General features: G+C 37.7%; 1 protein-coding gene and 1 long non-coding RNA gene across 4 annotated transcripts in view; both read left to right on the top strand.

Moving 5' to 3' along the window:
• The window catches only part of UBE2K (ubiquitin conjugating enzyme E2 K), a 36,794-nt gene extending 16,510 nt beyond the window's left edge, over positions 1 to 20,284 (top strand). For all 3 annotated transcript variants that reach the window (XM_035551303.2, XM_035551302.2, XM_035551312.2), the window contains 5 exons: positions 4,178 to 4,236; positions 6,793 to 6,875; positions 16,016 to 16,115; positions 19,699 to 19,827; positions 20,014 to 20,284. In XM_035551303.2, coding sequence (XP_035407196.1) covers positions 4,178 to 4,236; positions 6,793 to 6,875; positions 16,016 to 16,115; positions 19,699 to 19,827; positions 20,014 to 20,088 — 446 coding nt within the window. In that variant the 3' untranslated portion in view covers positions 20,089 to 20,284. The remainder of the gene's footprint in view (positions 1 to 4,177; positions 4,237 to 6,792; positions 6,876 to 16,015; positions 16,116 to 19,698; positions 19,828 to 20,013) is intronic.
• LOC118250310 (uncharacterized) lies at positions 6,899 to 10,592 on the top strand. The gene is made up of 2 exons (XR_004779416.1): positions 6,899 to 7,327; positions 9,098 to 10,592. It is a non-coding gene; the product is annotated as an uncharacterized LOC118250310 (long non-coding RNA).
• Positions 20,285 to 23,417: the final 3,133 nt, after the last annotated feature.

Here is a 23,417-nt window from a genome sequence, read left to right as displayed (position 1 = left end):
ATAAATTGTAATCAGTTGGGGAAAGTATCTGAAAATTGTTGTCGGTATAGGTGTACATGCACTCAAAAGCCTTAGTGGCTGCTGCTGAAAATCCTCTTGTCACGGCTTCACTGAGGAGGACTCCCCTTGGGATCGCATCCACAGCAGCACGGGACTGAGAGCAGGGTCTCCCAACACTTCTGCATGCTGGGACCCAGCAAAGGACAAGGAAACAACCTAATAAAGGTTGAAGCTGGAGAATATTGGGCGGGGTAGAAGGCGTTGGAAGCTGAGGAGAAAGGAAATGAGTCTGGGAGGAGAGAGTAGAAAAGTGGAGGTGTCTGTAATGTAGGGATGCTCCCCTCCAGAACTTGAGTCCCCTGTGCTGTCAAGCAAGTAATGATGCTTCCCTTCTCCTGTATCTCCATAGCCTCAGCCCATCAGTCACTAGGGTTTAGTTGACAATGTCTGGAAAGAAGATAATTTGTTCTGATTATAACATGTGCTTTCAATTTAGAAGGAGAATTACGCTGTGGACCTAAAATATGTGGTCCTTCTGGTAAACCCACTTGGAAGTGAATCCTTCTGCTTGGTGGAGTAGTTCTCTTGAAAATAAAGTTGGTCGTGTAAAACCAAATCTTATTTACAGATGTTAAGATTACAAAACGAAGTAATTGGGTACTATGACTAGGATACATCTGAATTGTAGGGTTTTTTTTGGTTTTGTTTTCCTCATAGTTCATACTCCTTGGGTGAATAGGTATATGATGGCTTGCCATTTTTTTCCCCTCCAGGCCAGCGTTACCTTGGTTTATAAAACGGGCCTTTTTTGGAAAATGTGTTGAGGGTTATTGGAATGAAAGATATATTCATGTGTCACAAAATTAAAAAAACTAGCGGCTCATGAAGAGAGTAAAAAAAAAAAAAAAGGTTTTAATGCCTGTCTGCAGAACTTGATTCTTAGCCCAGGTAATGCAGCTAGACCAAAATCTCAAAAACTGAGCACTGTGTTCATGTGTTCAGCGTATCCTAATGAAAACCAGCAATACATGTTTAGTGATGAATTTGTTGATGTGAAATGCACGCAGGCATACTTGCATGCATACATATGTACTCTTATGTTTAATGATGAGGATGAAAGGATATAGTAGACACCCCTTTTTGTGGGGAGTGGGAGAGAATTGTTAAATATACTGATTGTGGCAGGGGTACCATGGAAAACAAGGTGACCCTATACTTCAATCTGCAAGGCATATGCCCCAAAGGGCAACGTTAGTTTCTGTCAACCCAAATCCCGGTGTTTCCTGACATTTGTGTACTTTACTTTGGAATGTTAATATTTCTGTAATGTTGTAATTACATAAGGGAATAAATGCATAAAACCAAGGGCTTGCCAGTGTGTGTGGTTTACATTTTATGACTAAAGCAGTAATGCATGCTGCATAATTACTAGATGATTTCCTGTCGTCTGTGGTCTGAATGACACAACAAGTACTTTATGGAAAAAAGCTAGCACAGCCATTCGTGTCAGACAATTCCCTGATACAGGAGGGAGTTCTAGGGCTGTTGTGAAGTGAAAGAACAATATTTATCACTGACCACAACTGATGGGGTATCTGAAAACAAACTGCAGCTACAGAATTCTTTTACAGGCCATGCTGGGGCATTGGCCTAAGTATGACTGAGAGGCAGAGTGCAATCTATTTTTGACAAATTTACAGCTTTTATTTTTCTGTAAGTGTTGTCAACTGATACTGATCAATTTTCAGAGTGTTGCAATACAACTATAATTCAAATGCTGTTGCATTCCATGTTAAAACACCTGTTTGGAGAGAAGACCTTTTAAAAGTCTACGTTAATAGCTGCTGAAAGTCTATGTTAATAGCTGCTGTGTTTTACTGGAATTCAAGAGCTTTTTGATAATCAAATTTTTAAACACTCTGTAACCAAGGTATTAATTTCAAACCGAGTTTGCATGTGAACCGCAGTAATTGTGGAATTTATAGTAGGATGTTTCTTCAAGGAAAATTATTAAAACTCACTCTAATTCTATTGTGAGATGTCCTTTCCAGTAGGAGTACAGAAGGAATGTTCTTCATTAGTGGCTAATTTGATCTCAAGTATTAAATTTTAGAAAAAGTTATACAAATGCATGCTCACTTTTTCTTTAAAAATAAAAAATCAGAAATACCAGGATACGGAAGTTAGTATGCTGTTCGCTTACATATTAAAATTAGTATTGAGGAAATGAAATTGATTGTCCAGATTTGTTTAGTTTGTTTGGTCTTCAAGCCCATATATTTAACTGTAAACTTCAATGCACAGCAACACTTTATGAATAATATTGCCAACTCATTGCTCCTTGCAGTTTTAAAATCTTCTGGAGTTTTATGTTCCAGCTGGAAAATTTTGGTAGCCAAATAGTCTGTTATGAAGAAGGCTGTAATAGACTGTCTTTTACAGGCAAATTTTAACAGCAAGCAAAAGAAATGATAATATCCAAGGCTAGGCATTATATTGCATTACAGAATGGCATGGCAGTAAAATCATAACAGGGATTGATGAATTTCTGTAATCCAGCAGCGGTGTAATTGGTCTGTTTCTTGGGGAAAAATTGCTGCTGAATAGTACTTTGATTCAAACAAAAGAAAAAGCAACCTTAAGGTTTGTTGTTGTAAATATTAAGAGTCTACAAAAGTATTTTGCCTGTACTGTCTTGTAAGTGAAGACAAGCAATCAATGTAGAAATTAACTACAATAATTTTGAACTTATTGGCCTTTATTCTGTTGTATGCTTTTCTAAATCTTTTGGAGTTACCCTCGAATCAAGTGAGGAAGAAACACTTGTAGTAGGCAGTGTAAAATATCAAACTCACACTAAGCAGTTTCAAGTGTACTGCATTTAGACTTAATTATATTTTAAAAGTGAGAGATGTTAGTACCTTTCAATATATATTTTGGCAGAGATTAAAAAGGTGCCATAGGCTTTACCTGTTCAGAGTGTTTTTTTCCTGCATGTGGACCTCACTACCTCTATTACGACTACTTGAACTGTTTTTGTGTAGAGGTGTTGCAGAGTAAATCACTCTTGAAATCCTAAAGGAAAACAATTGTAAATACTTTAATTCACCAAAACTTATGAATTGTAACAAAGTATATTTAAGAATAGAAGGAGTTTCTTTCAGAACAAGCAGAGGTAGAATGGGGAAAAAATAGCAAGTGAGGAGCAATGCTTTCAGTTTCTATAAAAACTAAACCAACGTCTAAATTGGTGTATCTGTTTTGTTATAGTCTGTGCTTTTCATCGTTAAACTGCTGCCTGGCAAATAATCTTGAGTGAGTAGGCAGAGAGAGTTTGAGATTAATCCAGAAGACAGAAGTATTGATAGAAAGCTTGAATGTTAACAAGATTGTAATTGAAATAGACATAGGTAATGATATAGTAACAGGGAGAGGGGAAAAAAAAAAGTGTTTAGAGAAGGGCAGTAGAAGACTCCATCCTCAAAGCTCATGCTATTCTTTATTACATGCTCTTAATTCTACAAGCTATGTTAATAGTGCTAGTATGTAAAAGTGCAGAATTGGAATGTAGTTACCATCTTCAAATAGTAACATTAGAACATACTTTAAGTAGCATTGGAACTTCCTTTCTTCCAAAGTATGGTAACTTTTCTTAGATGGCATCGTTGAACATTCTGAGGTCTGGAAAGCCTAAAGTGAAATAAAATTAATTTCAACTGTGTAATTTGGAGGGGGAAAAAATCAACCTTATTAGCAGGTATGAGGCATCAGGAAAGAGTCAAAATGATGTTTCATATTTACCCTGTCCACTTCTGTGGCTTTTCATTTCATTTCGTGTTTGTCTTGGAAATATTGTTTTGTATTTTGGTATATTTTACTTAAATAGAATGTGCAAATTATAATGTTGGAAATAAGTAACTATAGGTGAATGTACACATTCAGTATACCCAAGAAATCTAGATTCTGATTTGCATAAGCCAATATGACTTTATTAGATGTTGTTTATATTCATTTATTTATAAAGTATGTGAAATCTGGAAGTATCTTCTAAGTAATACTTTTGAGTAAATTTAATTACTTAAAAACCTCTGCATTTAGAAACATGGGCTTTGCTGACATAAGACTAAGCTTGATTAATACTCTGGTTTAATTTCTAATTTGTTTTTGTCTTTTGAAGGTGGAAGATATCAACTAGAGATAAAAATTCCAGAAACATATCCATTTAATCCTCCTAAGGTAATATAAACATATTTTGATAAAATAGTTTGTCTAACAAGTTGTTTTTGAGTATTCTTATTTATTTGCCTGTGTGTATCTTTGTAGTACTTACTTTCCATTCCTCTACCCTGGGGGCTGTCTTTTCTAGGTAGAAATCATGCAGGATGTATAACTGTTCAGTCAGATGTATAACTATTGAGTCAGAAATACACTGATTATTCTTCAGAGTGCAAGCTGGTAAATTCTGGGCAGCAGTTTACTGAGCCTCCTGTAATTTCTTTTTGGCAAGATACAGCTTTCAGATAGTTTTACTTGATGTAGAGAGTATTGGTTTCTGCCAGCCACACCTCAGAATCACTGACGAAATGCTGTATTAGATAGTTGTTTGTTCTTTTAACTCCTTGGACTTCATAAGCTATATTTGGTAAAGTCTTGGGTTTAACCTGCCAAATTTCTAGAAATAATTAAATGCAGCTAGACATACAGTTGTTACATGACCTGAAGGACCAATAGAAATAGTATGATCTTATTGCAGCCCTACGGAAGGAATACATAAAATAAGTGCACAAGGATGAGAGATGTGAAAAATGTTTAAATTTACTTGTATGTTTCTGGAACTTAGTGCCCTTCCAATTTTACCACATCTTTCTTGTGTTTTTCTGGCATTTTCAGTTTGTCTTTGCTTCCATCTTGACTAGATCAGAATAGTGTTCTTCCCCAGCTGTGTGCAGCTGCGGTTTTATATTCCTGTATCGTTGTTTAGTCCCTTCTTCAGGGGCTTATGATGAGTCAGCAGACTCCTGAGTGATCTTACAGCTGTCTTATAGCTTCTTGATTGGCTTTCTGGTTAAGTCTGAAAGATTTCTTTGATTTAAGAATGTGTCCTACGTCCTGATTTTTTTCACTCTAGTGTAACACTGAGAAGGAACTAGGGGAGAGGAGGAGGGGAGAGGTGTCAGTAGCTCTTAGCTCTTGTCCTTTGAGTGACTTCCTTGAGTCAGGAGTGAAAGACGCAGTTCTTCTTACTGAAATGTCTGTTGGTTTCAGTTCTTTCATCTGCATGTGTTCTGGTGGGAGCTAAAATAAGGAAGGCTGAAACTGGCCATAGACCCTGAAAGATGGGTCTATGGACCGTGGTTTAATTGCTGCTTTAGGGCTTGGCGCTCATTGCCAAGGCTTATGGATAGCTGTTAGAAACTCAGTGCACTGTAGCGTAGTACTGCTTTTTCTGGAGTAGGAACTTAGTGAATTGGAGGCCTTTTTGCTTGCGTCTAGCGCTGCCTTTCATCTGAAAGATTTCTTTATCTTGTTCAGAATGTGGTTTGACAGCCATTGTTAACCTGCATTCACTGTGAGAAAATACCCAGAATTTACATGGTGGGTTTTGTCTTGCGGTGTTTTTTTTTTTATTTACAGAGTTGAGGTAGTCAATAAGAGGCTCAGCAGACATGATCTCTCAGTTTCTGTACTGGAAAGCAGAACTGTATCACCTTACCTATTTGTACACCATTTTGTGTATTTGATTTTATCATAGCCCTGTATGTACAGTATTTTGCAGCAGTACTTGACAAACGATGTGTTCTCCATGCTTCACTTGCTTACAGATCAGGGGCAAAAGATGAAGGAAAAGCTGTGCCATTCGTAAAATGTTTGACGAGGATTAGGGATTAGGAGATGGGAAATGTAGACACAGGTGACAGTCAGTAGAAAGCAGTTAAAATGCAACTTAAAATAAGAGGTTTGAAGAAAATGAAGAAAATTCTATATGTAGTCACAGGTTTGTATATGTTCCTTTCAGAGGACAGCTTTGCTTTATGAGAATTCTAAAATAAAATGCTACTTCTAACTTTCTCAATGTCCTTAAAATAAAAAAGGATTTTTAATGCATGCTTTATAAGCATGAATACACTTTTTAGTGTTTAAAATGTGGACATGATCAATGAGTGAGTGCTGAGACAAGATCCTCCCAACAGCAAAGAAAAATAATCTAGTTAGGGTTTGGTTTGTGGAAGAGCATTCTGCATAGGGATAGCAGGACTGGATAGTTGTAAAAGCAGTAGTGTCCACCAAGGAAATTCTTCTAACTCTGTAGCTATCAGCAATTTAGCTGAACAGTGAGATCCAATGGCTACATCTCGGGTTCAGGGACCTGTTTCACTGCATTAATTGAGCAGCCTTTCCAGCGTTTAAGCTAATTTGACAATGTTGGAAGATCTACGTCTGTATTTAATTCTGTTGTTGAAACATTGGTAGTGCTGGAAGGTATTTCAAAATGACTTTGTGGTGTGAGGATGTGCCCATGTGACAGTATCTAGGAAAACAGCTGGGGATGATTTTGGTGTACTCAAATGGGCAGTCATCCGTTTCTGAGTAAAGCAAGGCTGTGTTGGACTTGCAAACCTCCTGAAATATGTTGTATCTTATGTCTTTGTTCTGTTTTTAGCTCGATCTTTCCTAAATTAGTATTTCTTCATAATATGATTAGAAATGGTACGTTTTAAATGTTTACTGCATGTTTATGCTGCATGTAATAACCATTTTATTTTTATTTTTTTTAATTTTCTTGTGTTTTAGGTGCGGTTTATCACCAAAATATGGCATCCTAATATTAGCTCAGTTACTGGGGCCATTTGTTTGGATATACTGAAAGATCAATGGTAAGATTCCCTACAGGCTTAAATATGCAAAATCAAGTATGCCAGTGTCCTGGATGGGAGGCAGCAACTCATGTTTGCATCTGTAATTTCATGTGTCCTTAAAGTATGGCAGTATAGTATTTTGAGTTGAAAAGAAGATCCTAATGAAATAGCTGGGTAGTAATTTTGGGAAGTACGGAGTACATATTAACTGAGTAGAGAGATTTTTCAAATTTTTTTTTGCATTAGGATTAGGGTGAGCATTTCATTGTTAATGTTTTTTATTTAATTTTCTAGTAACAAATGCTACCTGTTGCCTCCTGAATTTTGTCCTTTCAGCCTCCTGAGGTGTAAGCAGAAAAACCAAGTGCTTATCTTCATTGTGATTCTTGGCTTGTGCTTCCAAATAAAATTAGTTCCCAAAGAGCTAAAGCAACATATGGAGTATATCTGGGAATCTAAGAGTGTAAAAGGTAACAGGTAGACAACAGGAAAGGGAAGGAGACCACCATACTAATTCTGTCTCGGTTATAGTTGATAATACTTATGATATGAACCTCTAAGTCATTTGCAGTTAAATTGCTTGTCAGTTGCTGACTTTGATTATTTGTTACTGTAACATTATTGAAAAGGTTGTAATGACTAAAATCCTTGGAACGAATCTGTAAGTGTCCAAACCGTAACAGCTGAACTCATTATATGTTTGTTTTTCCAAGTGGTGCAATATGAAGTGCGTTCACCAGTTGTAGTGTAGTTCTGATACCCAGCATAAGAGTGGAGTTCATCTCTGTTACTTTCCTCTGTGTCTGCCCCAAAAGAATAGGAGTGTAATTCCCAGCTAGATGGATGCTCCTGACTTCCACAGCTTTATCAAGACCAGTGTTGGCCAAGCATCAGCTGGGTTTGCAAGAGAAACTCTGGAGCAGAAAGCTTGAGTTCAGGTCTTACAGTTGACACATCAAGAGTATACTTCTGTGTGGTGATAAGATTATGTGAAACGTGGCAGGGTATGGTGCATAACTAAAATGAAATCATAAGAAGCCATAAGTTGTCATTACTTGTCTTCATTATTGGAAGTGCTTATTTTTTCTTACAATCTTGCAGCACTTGAGTATATTTCAAGCAGTATAATCTTTCAACATACGTGCCATGGTACATTGTATAACTTTTCTGTCACTAAAGCCAGTACTTTTCTAATCTACACATAGTTATTCATCCCACCGTACAATTGTACTGGAGATAAATGCTGCTTCAGCTGTGCAAGTGCAGTTTCCTCAGATTATAACCAGATGAGCGAAAGGGCAGAAGGAAGGCTGGCTGGTTGATTTCTGTACTAGATTTTTTTTTGGTCGGTTGTTTTGAGGTTGTTTTTAGTCAAAATAACAAATTTGTGGGGACGTTTTTAAGAGATTGTTTCACTGATCTGAACTAGAACATGTCAGCCTACCTGGCAGAGCAGGCTTCACTTGGGTAAGGCTTAGATAGTGAGCCTTTGGGAAGGCATTCTTTATTTCTAGCAACAAGGATGGTTAACAGGGAACTGCATCCCATTGTCATTAATGCTCTCCTGCAAGGGATTTGTCCAAAGCTTTTAAGTTCAGGGTTGTTGTGTTTTTTTCTTCAATCTTTTGCTACTCCTTTATGTGCTGTCTGGTTGCTTTACTCACGGTATCGAGGTCTGTGACTTTAACAAGTATCTTCAAGGCTAATCTTTCCATATTGAAGCTCCTAAACATCTGTGGTTTTTTTTTTTTTCAAAAATGACATTTATTTATCACTTTCTACTGAAAACTTGGAGGAAAGAGTTCCTAGCAGAAGTCTTCCTTATTTATCATATTTGGAAATAAAAGTGAAGTCATTTAACAGATTTTTTTAAAAACATTTTCTTGTCATCTTCATGTTAATATATTCCCAAATTGTTTCCTGTGAAGAAGGATGGATATTCTTGCCTCTGTAGCAGTGGACTAGGATTCAGGAGGCCACGCTTTGGTTTCCAGTCCTGGAACAGGTCATCTTTTTGTCTTTGAGCATTGCCAGACATTGACTTAACAAGTCTCACAAAACTCAGTCTTATCCCACACAGTTGCTGCTGCTTTAGGAGTTAGGCAGTTATTGGCTTTCAGATGAAAGTTCCTGGCCTTTTCAGTTGCTGATCAAGCTAAAAAATGTAAAATATCAAAATGCAACAGACAAACATTTAAGACCCAAAGGAAGAATGAGCTTTCTCTTTTTTTTTTTCCTAGTTGAAATTTGGAAAGGAAGACCAGGAGAGGAGATTGGACTTGTCTTCTTGTGATCTTTGAAAGTTAGGTCTTGCACAGATCACTTAATCTGTCTTAGTTCTGCCAATAAAGAAAACATCTTACCTTCAATCATCAAGATGTATACAAAATAGGGGTATTTGAACAAGAACTTGCCTTCTGTGTATTTAAACTGTCTGGTACAGGGAGCACCAATATCACACAGTTCGTGTATCACTGAACTCTTCCTTTGTAATGCTGTCCTCATTTAGAAGCACTGAGGAAAGAATTTCACAGAACTTGGTGGTGGCAGAGGGGTAAGGCTGCTTATATGCTATATTCCCTTTTCAAAATGATCCTTAACGTAGTGATCCCTTAGTTTTCTAATGTGTTGCCCTTGGTATTTTTTATGTGTGTGGTCATCCTTGTTTTGTTTTTTTTTTAAATCACAGCATGTTAAGTGAAAATTGCTAGCGTGGTGTTGAAGTGCTTTTCAAAGCCCCAGGTCCTTTGGGACAAAAGGACATGGTTGTGGCTACATCCATCCTTTCTTGTTTGAACAATTTCAGTGTTGTGATAGTTATTGATACCTGAGATATTCAGGTAGTTTTGTTCTAGAAGGTAGATTTAGTCTCATAATCTCTCATGTCAAATCTTTTAGTAACAAGCCTGGTTTCTGAAGTACCATTGACTTGTAATGGTCTTAACTGATTAATGCTCTTGTTGCTATGTTTTAAATGTAACTTTTAAATTCCAGTGTGTATCTGTGACTTTCATTGAGGTCAGTGGGAGTTGAAGGACAGAATTCAGGCCTATGGGAATTTGGGCCTAATATTGCTTTTTTTTTAAGAGTTAGTAAAATGATATACACGACATATACAAACACAACAGCGTTCATGTATTTCTGTAGTTAAAACATGTCTCTTCCCTACTTAACCATCCAACGATAATGATTTTCTATCCTAATGAGCATGGCTGAGATATTGTTATGCATATTGGCAGAAGCTTTTGTCAGATTGTGAAGATTGCCTTTAAATGTTTTTATAATGAGTTTAATGAATTTCTTTCTCCACAGTATATAGTTGATGCTGAAATTCTCTGCAGCTGTGGATTTTCATGTTTAGATTTGTAAATACCTGTTGTGCCACTTTGTTTGCAAAACAACTGTTGTTTGCTGGTAGAATTAAAATTGGTATATGATTTTATAGAAAGAGTATCTTTTTATGTTGATCTGATCTGACTCCTGTTATGTGGTTTCGCTTAATGTAGCCTACATTTATCTTCCAGGCTAGTATTCTATCCCTTTATATTTAAGAATAAAATTAAATGTATCCAATACTTTTTATTGAAATCTGAGAGCCAAACTGTTTGAAAGCTGTTTTGCATGCATCCCTTGAGCAGTGAATATCAAACGGGCGTGTTGTGGCTGTGTGTGTTGCTACAAAAAACTATTGGCTGTTGTGGTTTTGACAAGCAAAATAAAAATTATAAGAGCGTGGCTGTACTGGAGCATTCAACCTTCGGTTTTCGTTGAGATGCAAAATCGTTTTTATAAGTGATAATGCAATTTTAATACATAAGCAACAACCAGTTAGTAGTAATCATCCTGGGCATCTGTACCTGCTGGGTTTTGTTCAGGTTGTTTGAGGAACACAGCCTCTTCAAAGCTTTGAGAGGAATGTTGAGAACATTAACGCTGTTTGAGGTAACTCACTGGCACCCTGCCATTCCCCCCAGCCCTGATGTCAAATCCCCCCCGTCCAGTCTTGTATTTCTCCTGTTATTTAGTGACTCTACAGCAGGCTCCTGCTTAAAGGCCTGATTCATCTCCCTTCACAAACTCCTGGTACAAATTCCCAGAGCTTTCTCTTGGATTAACAAGTTTAGTTTTACCACAAATTGAATAAATATTGCAGATTATTTAATTAAAATTAAAAAAAACAGTTTCCAGCAGCCATACTTGGTTGACAGAGCAGAGCAGCAGTCTGCTGGCTGCAGCTGTTCTGCTGGGTTACCTTTTAAAGGTGAAGTACCAGAAAGACTGTTTTCCGAGAGGAATGTATAGAACATACATAGAAAATTACTTAGCCTTTAAAAAGGATGGAAGAGGGAGAGAAACTGGCAGTGTTTTGTAATCCTCTTAGGGCTATTTCAGCTTATCAAAAGGTAAGAGATTTCTTACCTCAGGCATGCTGGGCACAACTGGGTTGCCGTGCTTTTCAATATTAGCATTGTATTCACCCCCAACTAAGGCTGCTTATTTTTAATGGAAAAGCCCCAAGATTTTAAAAAAAAAAAAAAAAAGGCAAGCATGTCTGCATATGATGTATATACATCAGATCCATCAGCTTTCTGATTCACTCCAGGTTTCCCTTAGTGGAGTACTTTATTGCACTTCGCTTATAAATTTAACAAATGCCATGCCAATAGAAAGCCTGTATTGGGGATAAGGAGGTGCAGCGTGGGGGGTTTTGGCTTGAAGTTCTCTTTTCCCGTTTCCCACCCATTTTGTGTATGTCAGGATAGCAACCCTGCTTAGTGGCTAAGCCGTATTTTTGGGGCAGGGTCAGGAGTTACTAAGTTTAAAAGAACCAGAAGCCAGTAGCGTTATGGGACTTGTTGCAGGGCAAATAGGATGCTGGGATGTAAAAGGTTTACCTTCAGAACTCATGATATAAGCTGCCTGCTTTTTATTTATAATTTATAAGGTTTCATGTGAATTGCTGTACCCTCTTTGAGCATTGTGTTCCAGGAAAGATAGGAACCATTGGAAAAATCCAGACTAAAGTAGTAAGAATGATGGCCTAAGCAAATGTGACCTTAGAAAACCATTTCAGCATGCTGAATAGCGATCACAGTGAAGCACTGAAACAGATTTTCCAAGAAACTTGTGAGGCTCCAGTTAAGAACAGATTAGACGAAAATCTGTCAAGAGTAATACAAAACCATGCCTTTAGCAAAGAGGAGAAGGGGAAAAATAATTTAAACCCAAACGTGCAGCTAGCTTGCATTAGTAAAGGGAATTGCTTGAACTTGATGATAGTATGTTGGTGCATAAATCCACACCCAGAAGTGAGCTTACAGTATAAGGAGAGTTGGAAGTCTTTTTTCTCAGAATTGTATTCCTGAAAAATAAGCCTTTGAGCAACACTGGAAAATGCAGAGCAGAAGACGTGTCTTTCCATTGGAAGTTGGTCTTAAGGAAAACCCTCACGACTTTTTTTGCAGCACATTCTTTGTAGCTTGTGGGCCAGGGATTTTGTGTGTGCCTGTGTTTTCTTCTTGTTTTTTTTTCTGCCACTGTCAGCCTAGATTTTACTCCAGAACTGATGATGACAATTGTTCCTGCTCTTTGCTAATGATGAACAGGTTCTGCTTTTCCAGTGTCTCTGAATGTGTTCTGCAGTCATCTCTATTCGCTTTATTCTCCCCAGAGAAAGTAATGGGAAGAAAGAAGAGGTCTTTTTTAAGGAAATGGGGGAATAAGAATCTATTTTTAGCTGTCCCTCCAGTTTCTTCTGGGAATCTTAACTTGTTTCTGGAAAAATTAAGTCTAAACTATATAAGTACAAAGTCTTTTTTTAACTTTGATAAGGAAAGCCAATGGATGTCCTCCAGGTAGAAAATGTTAGATGAGTATATGATAGCTACACTAAATATGTCAGATTTTCTTTACCATTAATCACAAACCTTAATTTCCATTTTTAACAGGACCTGCTACAGTTTCAACTTTTTTCTTTTATAACCTAAGGATATTTCTTTAATTGTGTCCAATGAAGACCTTTATTATGCATGAGATGAGGAAGCCATTCTGAGAAATGAGACTTGCAAAGTTGTAAACTACATTTTTAAACCTTTTTACATATGTAGCTAAACTAGTCATGTCTATAAGCTTATTTTTCAGAGTTTGAGTTAGCATATAGCCATCTGTATATCCAAATGGATGAGGTATTTATTTTTATTACTCATTTTGAAATTGGAATGTCAGAACAGAAGTTCAAGTCCCAGTATGCTTTATATAAAAATCCACAAACATAACAGACGAGCGAGGACTGAAAGGGCCTACCAGTCTTGAAAACCAGAGACTGCTGGAGCCACCACAGGACTTGCGTTCTAGCTCTTCGTGGCACTTTTTGTGTCCTCAGTAATGCTCCTGCCGCCCGATCTATCATTTTTACTCCTAGAAGGTACAGTGCAAATGGAAGTAAATTGCTTGTAAAAGTGGCACATGCAGCTGAAACCCCTTTCCGGAGATTTACTGCAGTTCTAATAATGGTAGTATTTCCAGACACCTCTGAAGTAGGATTTGTGTAAAGGAAAGTTCAGAACAGCTTTTATTTGGTGAAAGTAATTACAGTATCGGTTACAGTTGATAGATACTTAATGTTAAGTCTTTCCTGAAAATGACACTAAGCAGCATAATGAAATAACTGGGTAAAAAAGAGCTTTGGGCTTATAGCACGTGTGGTGGCTGTGGTAGTTTCTGAAACTCCCTGCATAAAAATAAAAATTATGTCCCTTTAAGTTTAAAGGCCTGAAAGACCAGTGGTCTGTGACACCTAGGTGCCAGACGAGTAAACACATTGCATTAGGATTTGGTCAATATTAGCAGATACTGCTGAGAGTTGTGCCAGCAATACATACGTTAAGCAGATGTATTTCAAAATGGTATCAGGCAGTAGAGATGACAGCATAGAAAATCGTAAGAGCAAAATAGCACAGGTGCATGTGAGGCAAGAATATTTTATTATTCTGTCACCCTGTTTTTTGTGTGCGTGAGAGATTTGGGTATGGAAGAACAAGATTTGTAATCTTGAGTTTCCTGAGTTAGCTAGGATCTCATCATGCAACTGAGGTTATGTTTCAATAACTAGGTGTTCTTTATCTGATTAACTATCTTACTAGTTAATCCCCAGCTTTCTTTGTAATTTAAAGAAGCATTCTTTGGCTTCGGGGAAGCATTTGGCTTGGGGGAATCATTCAGCTTGGAAGCTGCAATACTTAAATCTTAAACTTAACTGGAAGAGTCTGAAATCCGGGGAAAAAGTCTTTAGTTACCTAAAGAATAGGTTTGGATTGTTTGTGATGGATTTGTGATTTGTCAGAATACAGATCTTAAAGCATTAAGTTTTTTTTTGAAGAGTTAAGTCTACAAAGTTAAGCTTGAGGGACTTGAAGCTGATGTTGCGGTTGAATTAAGACAATATGTGCTAATTAAAATCTCTATCACTTGGGATGTTTCTCACTTGCATTTTGATGTGGAACATTGCGCTGTGAAAGCTCAGTGTGATTGTCAAGTGTTGGTATTTTTTTTTAAAAAGCTAAGTTTCTAGGAAAAACATTTAAGAATTAGAAATGATTAGGGAAGAATGCCCTATTTGACTGTGAGTGACACAGCAGGAAAGCTGTGCATACATGTGTCTAGGAATATAATATTCAGGCGTCACAAACGTACTTCTCACATCTTACCAGCATCTGTTCATCAATATGCTTTGCCAGAGTACCTCAATACAGTGCTTATGTACTGGAAAACATTGAAGCTTCTGGAGTCTGACACTGGAAATAGACTTGCAGACTGTTTATTTTGGTATCTGGACCATCAGGTGAAACTCCACCCACTCAGTCAAACTCACTGCATTTACTTTCAGCCTTCTTGGGGAAAAAAAAGCTATTTTCTGTTGATTGTGCCTGTGTTTCACAACTTTCCTTTAGCATTTCACGTGCCGTAACTACCTTGCTCAAATGTAAGATGTCACGTTTTCCCACTTAACCTTCTACCAGTACTTAAGCAGGGTAAATAGTTTTCTGTGATAGTTTGAACATCCATCCCTGCTGGCACCACAACAACTGAGTCTACTTAGCTGCTCAACTCAGTGGGGTCCTTATTTGATTGCCAGTATGCACCAGCCAAAATGGTGGGTCACAGAGATGGTATTCATTATCAAAGTGGAGTTAAATTGTATATTTGAAATATTACAGTTTTACAGATTAGTGTGTAACTAAAAATTTCATGCCTCTTTTTTTGAACGATTGACCTTTATGCACATGCCTGGTTTTCCCTTTTAAAAAATCTTGAGGTCTCTTATTCTAAATAGACTTTGAGATCAAGATAAATGGTGAGATCTTAGAGTCTAAGCCGTTCAGCTTCTAGAACTACAACTGGCTTCTTTCGCAGAGGCATACAAATGCCTTTACAGCACCATCATTTCTGCAGAAATGTTTTCCTGCGCTATCTGGAACTCTTATCCCAGCTGAAACAAGGACAGCTGGTTAAAACTGTCAGTAGTATCAGGTTGAAATGAGAGGAAGTTGAATGTTTTCAGTTGCATGCTTCTGTAATGGTCAAACCTTTATATTATTGTATTAGTAACTTACTACATAAATCATTAACTTTTATTGGGAAAAATGTCATATTTAAAATGGTGCAATGCAAAACATGTCAAATGTGTAAAATTCCTTATCTGTTATGAGAATTTAAAATATAGGTCACTGTTTCTGTATATGCTGTTTTGCTATCAAGAGTGCCAGCAGAGGGAGCACACATGGGCTGCTGGTTCTGTACCTAGAGTTTATGCAAGGTACTGTTACTGGAAGTAAGGAAGGACAATGCAAACTTCAGGCTAAATTTTTTTATGCAAGTGAAATTGATTTTGTTAAGTGTATAAGGTCAATTGTGTAGGTCAAGGACTGTTCTCCAAACACTTTAGAAAGCGTTGTTAATGACAAAGTCCACATTTAAAACTTCATTTCAGTATATATTGAATGTTATTCTAGTTCCTCTAAGCTGCAGCAGTTTGAAATTGTGACACTTAGCTTTAAAAACTCTCTCTGTATTTTTATATCTTCTGTTATATGAATATAACGGCACAGATGACTAAAGACATGGGATTTGGTAAAGTCACTTTCAAATTTTAATTCTAGGGCAGCAGCAATGACTCTAAGAACAGTGTTGTTATCACTGCAAGCATTGTTGGCAGCTGCAGAACCAGATGATCCACAGGACGCAGTAGTGGCAAACCAGGTAAGGTGCTCAGTTGACTATGAACTTCTAACACATTTGTAACCTTCATTAACTTGGACCAAGTCCCAAACCTTGGGAGAGAGAAAGGTTTTAAATAATCTATTGGAAAATTGCTTTACAGTAAGCATGAGTTACTACAGTGTTTTATGGGTTTTACTCTCTAGGTTCCAAAGTAGCAGTTATTTTTACAGTGTCAAGAGATTTAATTTCAGTTTTCTTCCTGATTTGGCTTCTCAGAAATGTCAGAAGATAACGTAGTAAAACAAATTCCAGTGTAACTTGCCTTTTAAAAATCTAAGGCTCTTAGTATTTAAAAAAGTGTTAGTTTAAGACAAGTTTTAACTTGGTGTTTGTTGGGTTTGGTTTGGCTTGTAGCTCCTCTTCTAGATTATTATGAATATTGTAGAGCATTGTACTTGTTAAATGTCAAAATTTTGAGTAATTACTTGTAGCATTCAATCCTGAGATGCATTTTATCTGAATGAAGCATCCTTTGTATTTAACCTTTGCAAGTACTTGGGGTAACTAATTTAGTCACTAGTTAAATAGGTATCAGTAGAATTCTAATGCAATCAGCAAGGTTTGTTACTCTTGAGACAGTAGCAAGAATTTATAAAAAAAAAAAAAAAAAGTGTTAATTGGGTCTTGTTCCGTACCAGTGCTATTTAAAATGTTGATTAAAGAATGAATGATCATTCCATGGCTTAATAGTTCGACAGTTTTCTGCAAAATCTCAAGTATGTATGTGTTGTTTTTCCTTTTTTCTCAGGGGAGAAGGGGGAAGGGAGAGAGAAGGCTTTGCTTTGCAATTGACTGATAATAAGGATACATTTCGGTAACAAAAAACCCAAGCAAGTAAAAAGTTCTTCCAGCATCGATCTCATCTCTATCTCCTCTAAGTCAGCACACTCTGGGAAAGAGAAAGAAGCGTGCGCTCCTTTCCCCTAAAAAGTCTGTGTAGGATGATAGTTTATCAAACCTGTCAGGTTTTAGAGGGAAACATGGAGCTCAGGGTAGCCCATTATGTCACTGGGTGGAATAGCTGTTCTAAAGCTACGCAAATTGGTATATTCAGTTGTAAGTGTAGAACATTTGCTTCTGTCAGACTGAACCCCTGTAGGCAGGGAGAATACTTGCAAAGCCACCAGGCGTTCCATGCAGATGATGCCCCTGCACAGGTTTTTCTTGCCAGATGCTCGTCCTTGCTGTTGCATCCTCTTTTCATGCAAACAAAAATCAGTTTTTCCTTTTCACAAAGAAGAAAAACGGAGTTTCCCATTCTGGCTGCTTCTGTTAAAATTTTGTGTGGGAATGCTAACAATTTCATAGAAACATTTCAGCTGGAAATGCTTTTCTCTCAGACAAAAGACTTCAGGAATCTTCCTGGACTCTGAAGAGCAATTTTCCAGGCTGCATTTTAGGTGCCTGTAGGGATGTGTGCAGTGGGACTGTGGCACGGCTGGTGTGGGGAGGATTCAGTTTTCCTGTTCCCTGCAAATATCTGCATGAAAGCTGCGTTAGCAGATTGGCCTTGAGTTATGTGCTTGTGAATGTAAGTAGAAAGTGATAATAGTCCCTTTGAGAGATGTGATGGTAAGCATCCAGTTCCTCCATGTGGGGTGTATGGTTTCTTGTTTATTTTGTCCCCTGTCCTGTCCCTCCAAAAAAAAAAAAGGCACTTTTCAAAGACAAAAATTGACAAGGAATTATTTATCTTCTGTGCTTTTACTTGGTGAATTTACTTAACTATTTGTTAGACTGCTAAACTGTCCAGGTAAATGTCCTAGAAGAGTTAAGCTCAATCTCAGGGAGAGCACAGTGGTGTTCTACTCCTGCTTAAATAATGGCAGTATTTTCAGACTCCTGCCACCTTTCGGACACTGTCTGTCCAGTGTCAAAACTGTCTCAACATACTTGACTAGTTGCAGGTGTATTTTGTTTTAAGTACAGCAACATAATTGACTGTGATTTCTGATACAGAGACATCAGTAAAAGGTGCCTGTAGGCTTCTCAGTACAGTGAGAAGCTGGATTATTTACAGATACCTAACTAAAGTAGTTTTATTTATAGAACAGTGAAAGCTAGTTCTGAATAAAGTGCAGTTATGCAAACACAACTTCAGTCCTTTGCGCTTCACCTGGTTGTTTATTAGGCTTATGGCGTTTTCAAATATATTAAAACCAGAAAAAAACAAAAATAAAATCATTAGAACTTGAGGGGAAGATACGTTAAGAGCAGAAAAATACACTACCCCAGGATGCTGCTGATGCTACACTTACTGCTTCCTCGTTTCTTTGGTTGTAATAAGAGATTTATTATAGATCACTGTGTGTATATATAACACTGAGTTATTCCCAACAGTAGATTCTCTCATGTTTGTTTTAATGCCATTAATAATTGGATAGTAACTACACAGATTACTTAATGTGGGGCAGAATTAGTGTGAGGTGTACAAAGCACACAGTGCAGTGGAGTTGGTGTGTGTGCTGTTGGAAATGTAAAATGAAATGAGTAGTATTCTCTTCGAAGGTGTTTTACAGATTTAATGATCGTTTACGTGCATGGATAAAATATGTAGAATTATAATAATCAGTTGTATTTCCATCCTTAAAATGTGTCTAAAGAATTGAATAGAGTATTTCCCAGTATTGTCTTATTTAGTGCTAAAATTACGTAGTTAAGGATGGGAAAACAGTTTTTTCAACTGTAATGATTAAGGGGGAAGAAGCTGTCTTTTATTAAAACAATATATGGTTGATTTTAAAAAAATTCTATTTCATAGATGAAAGTTGCTAAAATAGGAAACTCCTCTTGCTTTGTTGTGTACCACTTATGACAGATGACCCACTTTCTTGTCTTGGAGTTCCTGGCACCGGCTGAAAACTCCGCTCTGGTCCATTCCGTTATTTACTGGCAAACTTGTTAGTGACAAAACTGGTGCCAAATAATATTTACGTACCCTGTGTGATTTCTGTTTTCTGATAATCAGTAGCTTGCATAGAGTTGCAATGTCCTGTTTTCTCCCACATGTTCACCTGTTTTTTCAGCCCTTTTTTGGTCACACATACTACCCTTATATCCTCATTTTCCGGAGGAAGCCCTGCAGTAAAATGTCAAGCCTCCCTAAAAAACTGCAGAACTACTTGCAGTGTGCAAAACCAGGCATATTTTCTAGTGATTAGAGAAATACTTTGGTGTGCAGTGCATACATTCAGCAGATGTTAACACACGGGTAGCTTGTGCTTTGCTGCACTGAATGTAAAATCTCAGTAGCTGGGCTAAATACAGCTACTTAGCTCCCGATCAATGCAGCTGAGAGCAGTATCTGATTGTACTCATAAAATACCTGTAGTGCATAATTTAATCTAAAGGCAAACACGTGAAGTTAAATGCTTGCATAAGCTTTCTCTACCAGAAATCCTCGCCTCCAAGTTTCATTTCAAAAATATGAGTATGATCGGTGTGAAACAGTGTTGAAGATGTTACAGAAAGAATTACGGATAGGAATCTGCCGTATCATCGTACTTTTTGGTTGGATTGCTGAGCTGACTTTCCCATTCTCCCCTCTCTCTCTTTTGTGCAGTACAAACAAAATCCAGAAATGTTTAAACAGACAGCTCGACTTTGGGCGCATGTGTATGCTGGAGCACCAGTTTCTAGTCCAGAATACACCAGAAAAATAGAAAACCTTTGTGCTATGGGCTTTGATAGGGTAAGTAGCTATAACTTAAATGTTCTTCCGCCTCCACCTTTTTTGAAATAATCTTCTTATAAATGATAGTTATTTCTTAGCAAGTGGTAAACATGTTCTGATGAATCTGCAAACTTCTCATTCTGTTTCTCAGCTGCAGGCTCACGCACTGAAAATATTGTTTTGCTTTTTGTTTTCTAATTGCAGAATGCAGTAATAGTGGCCTTGTCTTCAAAATCATGGGATGTAGAGACTGCAACAGAATTACTCCTGAGTAACTGAGCCATGTAGAGAGAGCTGCTTCGGTAGTCCAGCTTGCCCCTTCTGGAGGAGCATCACCATCTGTTATTTTTAGGATTCTATATAGATTCTCTTTTAAAACTGGCACTCTTGCCTGATGATGCTATCTAGGCACTATTGGAGACTGAAAAACCGCTCTGTAAATAAAGCTAATTAAACGTCTGTGTAAATTTAAAAAGGGGAAATACTTTAATTTTTTTCTTACTAAATATTGTAAAAATTCTTTGAGCTCAGCTAAAATAATGGGGGAAAAACATGCCTACTTTAGTGTTTAGCAGTGTGACGAAGACTAGCAGGAACTTGCTTCAGGATTTTGATTTAGTAATTCAGAAAGCAACATTTTTGAGTGTTAGTCATCAAAATTGTTGGTGCCACTCATCACAGCTATCTTACTGTTTTTAACATGGATCCTATGTGCCTGTGGATTGACCTATATTTGCATGCTTGTACTTAATAGACGTATTAGGTAGGGTCGCTGAAGAGAGCACCATTTAAATACTCGAGTGTTCTTGTACCTATTTTCCTGAGAGACTTAAAAGATTTACCCAAAGTTCCAAATGGTGACCTATTCAGAACCTTTTTCTTCCTAGCTTATAAATTGGGAAACCTCAGTGTCCTCTCCCTTACATCATACAGCTAAAAACCCTCACTGGATTATTTTTCATTATCTGTTTGTATTGTGTGCCATTTACAGTAGCCTAGGCTCCCCTTTAAAGAATATATTTTGAATTATCAATGATGATTTTCATCCATCGTATTTTCTACACATCTCATAAGGGTTTATTATGCCTCGATATAGCACAAAAAGATGGAGCTGGTTTTCTTTACTTTTTTTGTCTTAAATGGATGTAAAATGCTCAGTATATCCTGGATAATATGATTTCACTGGATTTGAAGGAGGAAAAAGCTAATTCTCTAGCATACTGAGAATTTTTTTTTCTTTTGAGTACTTGATATGATGCAATCAGCTGTTTTTGCAGCAGTTTTCTAGCTTTATTTTGGGCTTCAATTTAAGGATTGCTTACCAGGTACTTTAAAATTCATCCTTGCTTGCATTTTTCTCTAGTTGACACATGGAGGCTGTGTTGGTGTTTTTTCTGTACATACTTCAAATGCACATAGACGTAGAAGTGTGTTCTCAATTTAGCTTTCTTTTGGATTGATGTTTCTGATAAACGAGAACTGAACTCTTATCTTGGCTTGTACATACAGTCAGTCGTTTTATTCGTATTAAAATGACATTTCATCCTGAGTGCAAAAGCTTGAAAATTATTAGTTTTGCAACTTCAAACACTAGTACATCTATTTAAAGAGAGCGGTAATGTCTTTATGAATATGATGCTAACTCTTGAGAATATATCTGACAAGGAAGTTCAGAGAAATCCTGAGAATAGAGCGGGGATTGTTGATCATAAAGTACTGTACAAGTCATCTTTTCCGTGACTGTTTCTTCTCCTGAGCAGTAGGATTTATGGGGTCGGGGTGGGGAAATACACTTCTGTTTGGGATTTTTCTTGAACTATGAAGTACAAGTTGAAGTAGTTTCACACTTCATAGACAGTCCGTTTATAAATTGTACGAGAGGAAATCAGAAACATTATTGTATTTGTTAAATATCTGGAGCATAGTCATAGTGGAACAGAACCAGAAAATAGAGCTGTAGAGACCTAACTAGTTCAGGGATGTTCCCTGGGCTGTTCTGTCTGACGTGTCCAAGCTTAAAATATTTCAGGGCACAGACAGTAAATACTTGTAACTCATATCAGTGCAATACTAAATGCATCTGCTTAGTCTTTACGGCTTTTTAAGGTGTAGTCAGTGATTTTTTTTTTTCTTGAGTTAGTGTAAATCATTCTCGAAGATGCCAAAGGAAATTGTTTTGTCTTTCCTTATATTTATTTATATTTTTTTAACAAAAAAACCGCTACTGTTCAGCTGGTTTGCTAGGTGAAAACCAGGGACGGTAGGAAACTATGGCGGATGCCACTTGTGTTAACCTCACGTTGCTGTCTTTTCTGTTGTACAGGCTAAGAACTTCTTGGTTACATCAACACTTTTTTTTTTATACCCTGGTGGTAATTATAAATTGCTGACTACTTTCCCTTGTTCTTCGCTGCTATTTATCAAAAGAAGGAACTTGGAAATCACTGTCAGGGGACGTAAAACTTCTCAGCTATGGGCTGCTGAATGTCTTGATAAGACCAGTCTCCTCAGAACACCACTGGGAGCATGTGCCCAGTGATAACCAGAGCAGGTTTCCCGAACTGTGACTGAAGGGGTGAAGGAAGAGAGGGGAAGGGAGATGGGGAGAACAGAGGAAATGGTTATGAGGTGGTCAGGGCCACCACTGAAACAATGCCCTGTTGTGTTTTATTTCTCTCATGGAGTTACCTCATTTTCGTCTCTACAGAAAAACACTCACCTTCCCCTTTCCCCTTGTGTATAGACGTTGGACACTGCTTTTTGCCCTCCATCCATGTGCTTTATAGCAAAGGTACCTTGATGCTAGCACAGATGCTGGCAGAGGGAAGCTTCTCAAGACCTGAGCTGGGAAGAAAAATGACCCAGCATTTGAGGAGACATCTGCGGTCTGAAGTTCCTATGAGTTTTGACATGTGAGTCCTTTATAAGGAATGTTTTTGTATTCTTGGCAATTATCAGAGTTGAATTTAGGGGTAACGTTGTACAAGGTTAGTTGAACTGCAGCTGGGGCTGAGCCCTAGGAAGTTTACTGTTAGTGTTCAGTTTATCATTGTGAGTTTGTACGTGTAAAATCCCAGTTCTGTTTTCTGCATGAGCATCCCTACATCCAGGGCCCTGTGCGTTTGCAGGCGCAGCTGCTGCACATTCTCCGCTTACTTAAAACAGGAACATGAAACACGGGGACAGTTGAGTCGCTTTCTAAGTACAAATAAACCCTGCGTTGTCTTCCACCGTTGTTTAAGAAAACAGCTTGGAGCAGTGCTTTTGAAATCCAGATGGCCCAGTTTTTCTGAGCAAGGTGTTGGTACTGGAGCTCGCTGCTTACCAGAGCATCAGGCTTCGCTGCGGAACGTTGTGGTGTGCATCTAGCCAAGTGGTTTCTCTCTTGTTTTGTTGGTGGGGAACAAGCAACTCCTGTCTCATCCAGTTCCTCAGACTCGAGTATATTTTTGCTTAGAGGTAAAGAAATGTCTTTCTGTGTTGCCAAAAGCCTCAGATTTCCTATGAGTGCCAAAAGTCCACCCCATATCTCACCCCCACTTGACGAACTCGCAGCTTTCTCCCGTGAACAAGCTGTGTCCTCAGTGCGACGGACTGGTACATCTCAG

This window comes from Cygnus atratus, chromosome 4, assembly GCF_013377495.2.
Source record: "Cygnus atratus isolate AKBS03 ecotype Queensland, Australia chromosome 4, CAtr_DNAZoo_HiC_assembly, whole genome shotgun sequence".
In the NCBI taxonomy this organism is placed as follows: domain Eukaryota; kingdom Metazoa; phylum Chordata; class Aves; order Anseriformes; family Anatidae; genus Cygnus; species Cygnus atratus.
This window is presented reverse-complemented; position numbering and strand designations above follow the sequence as displayed.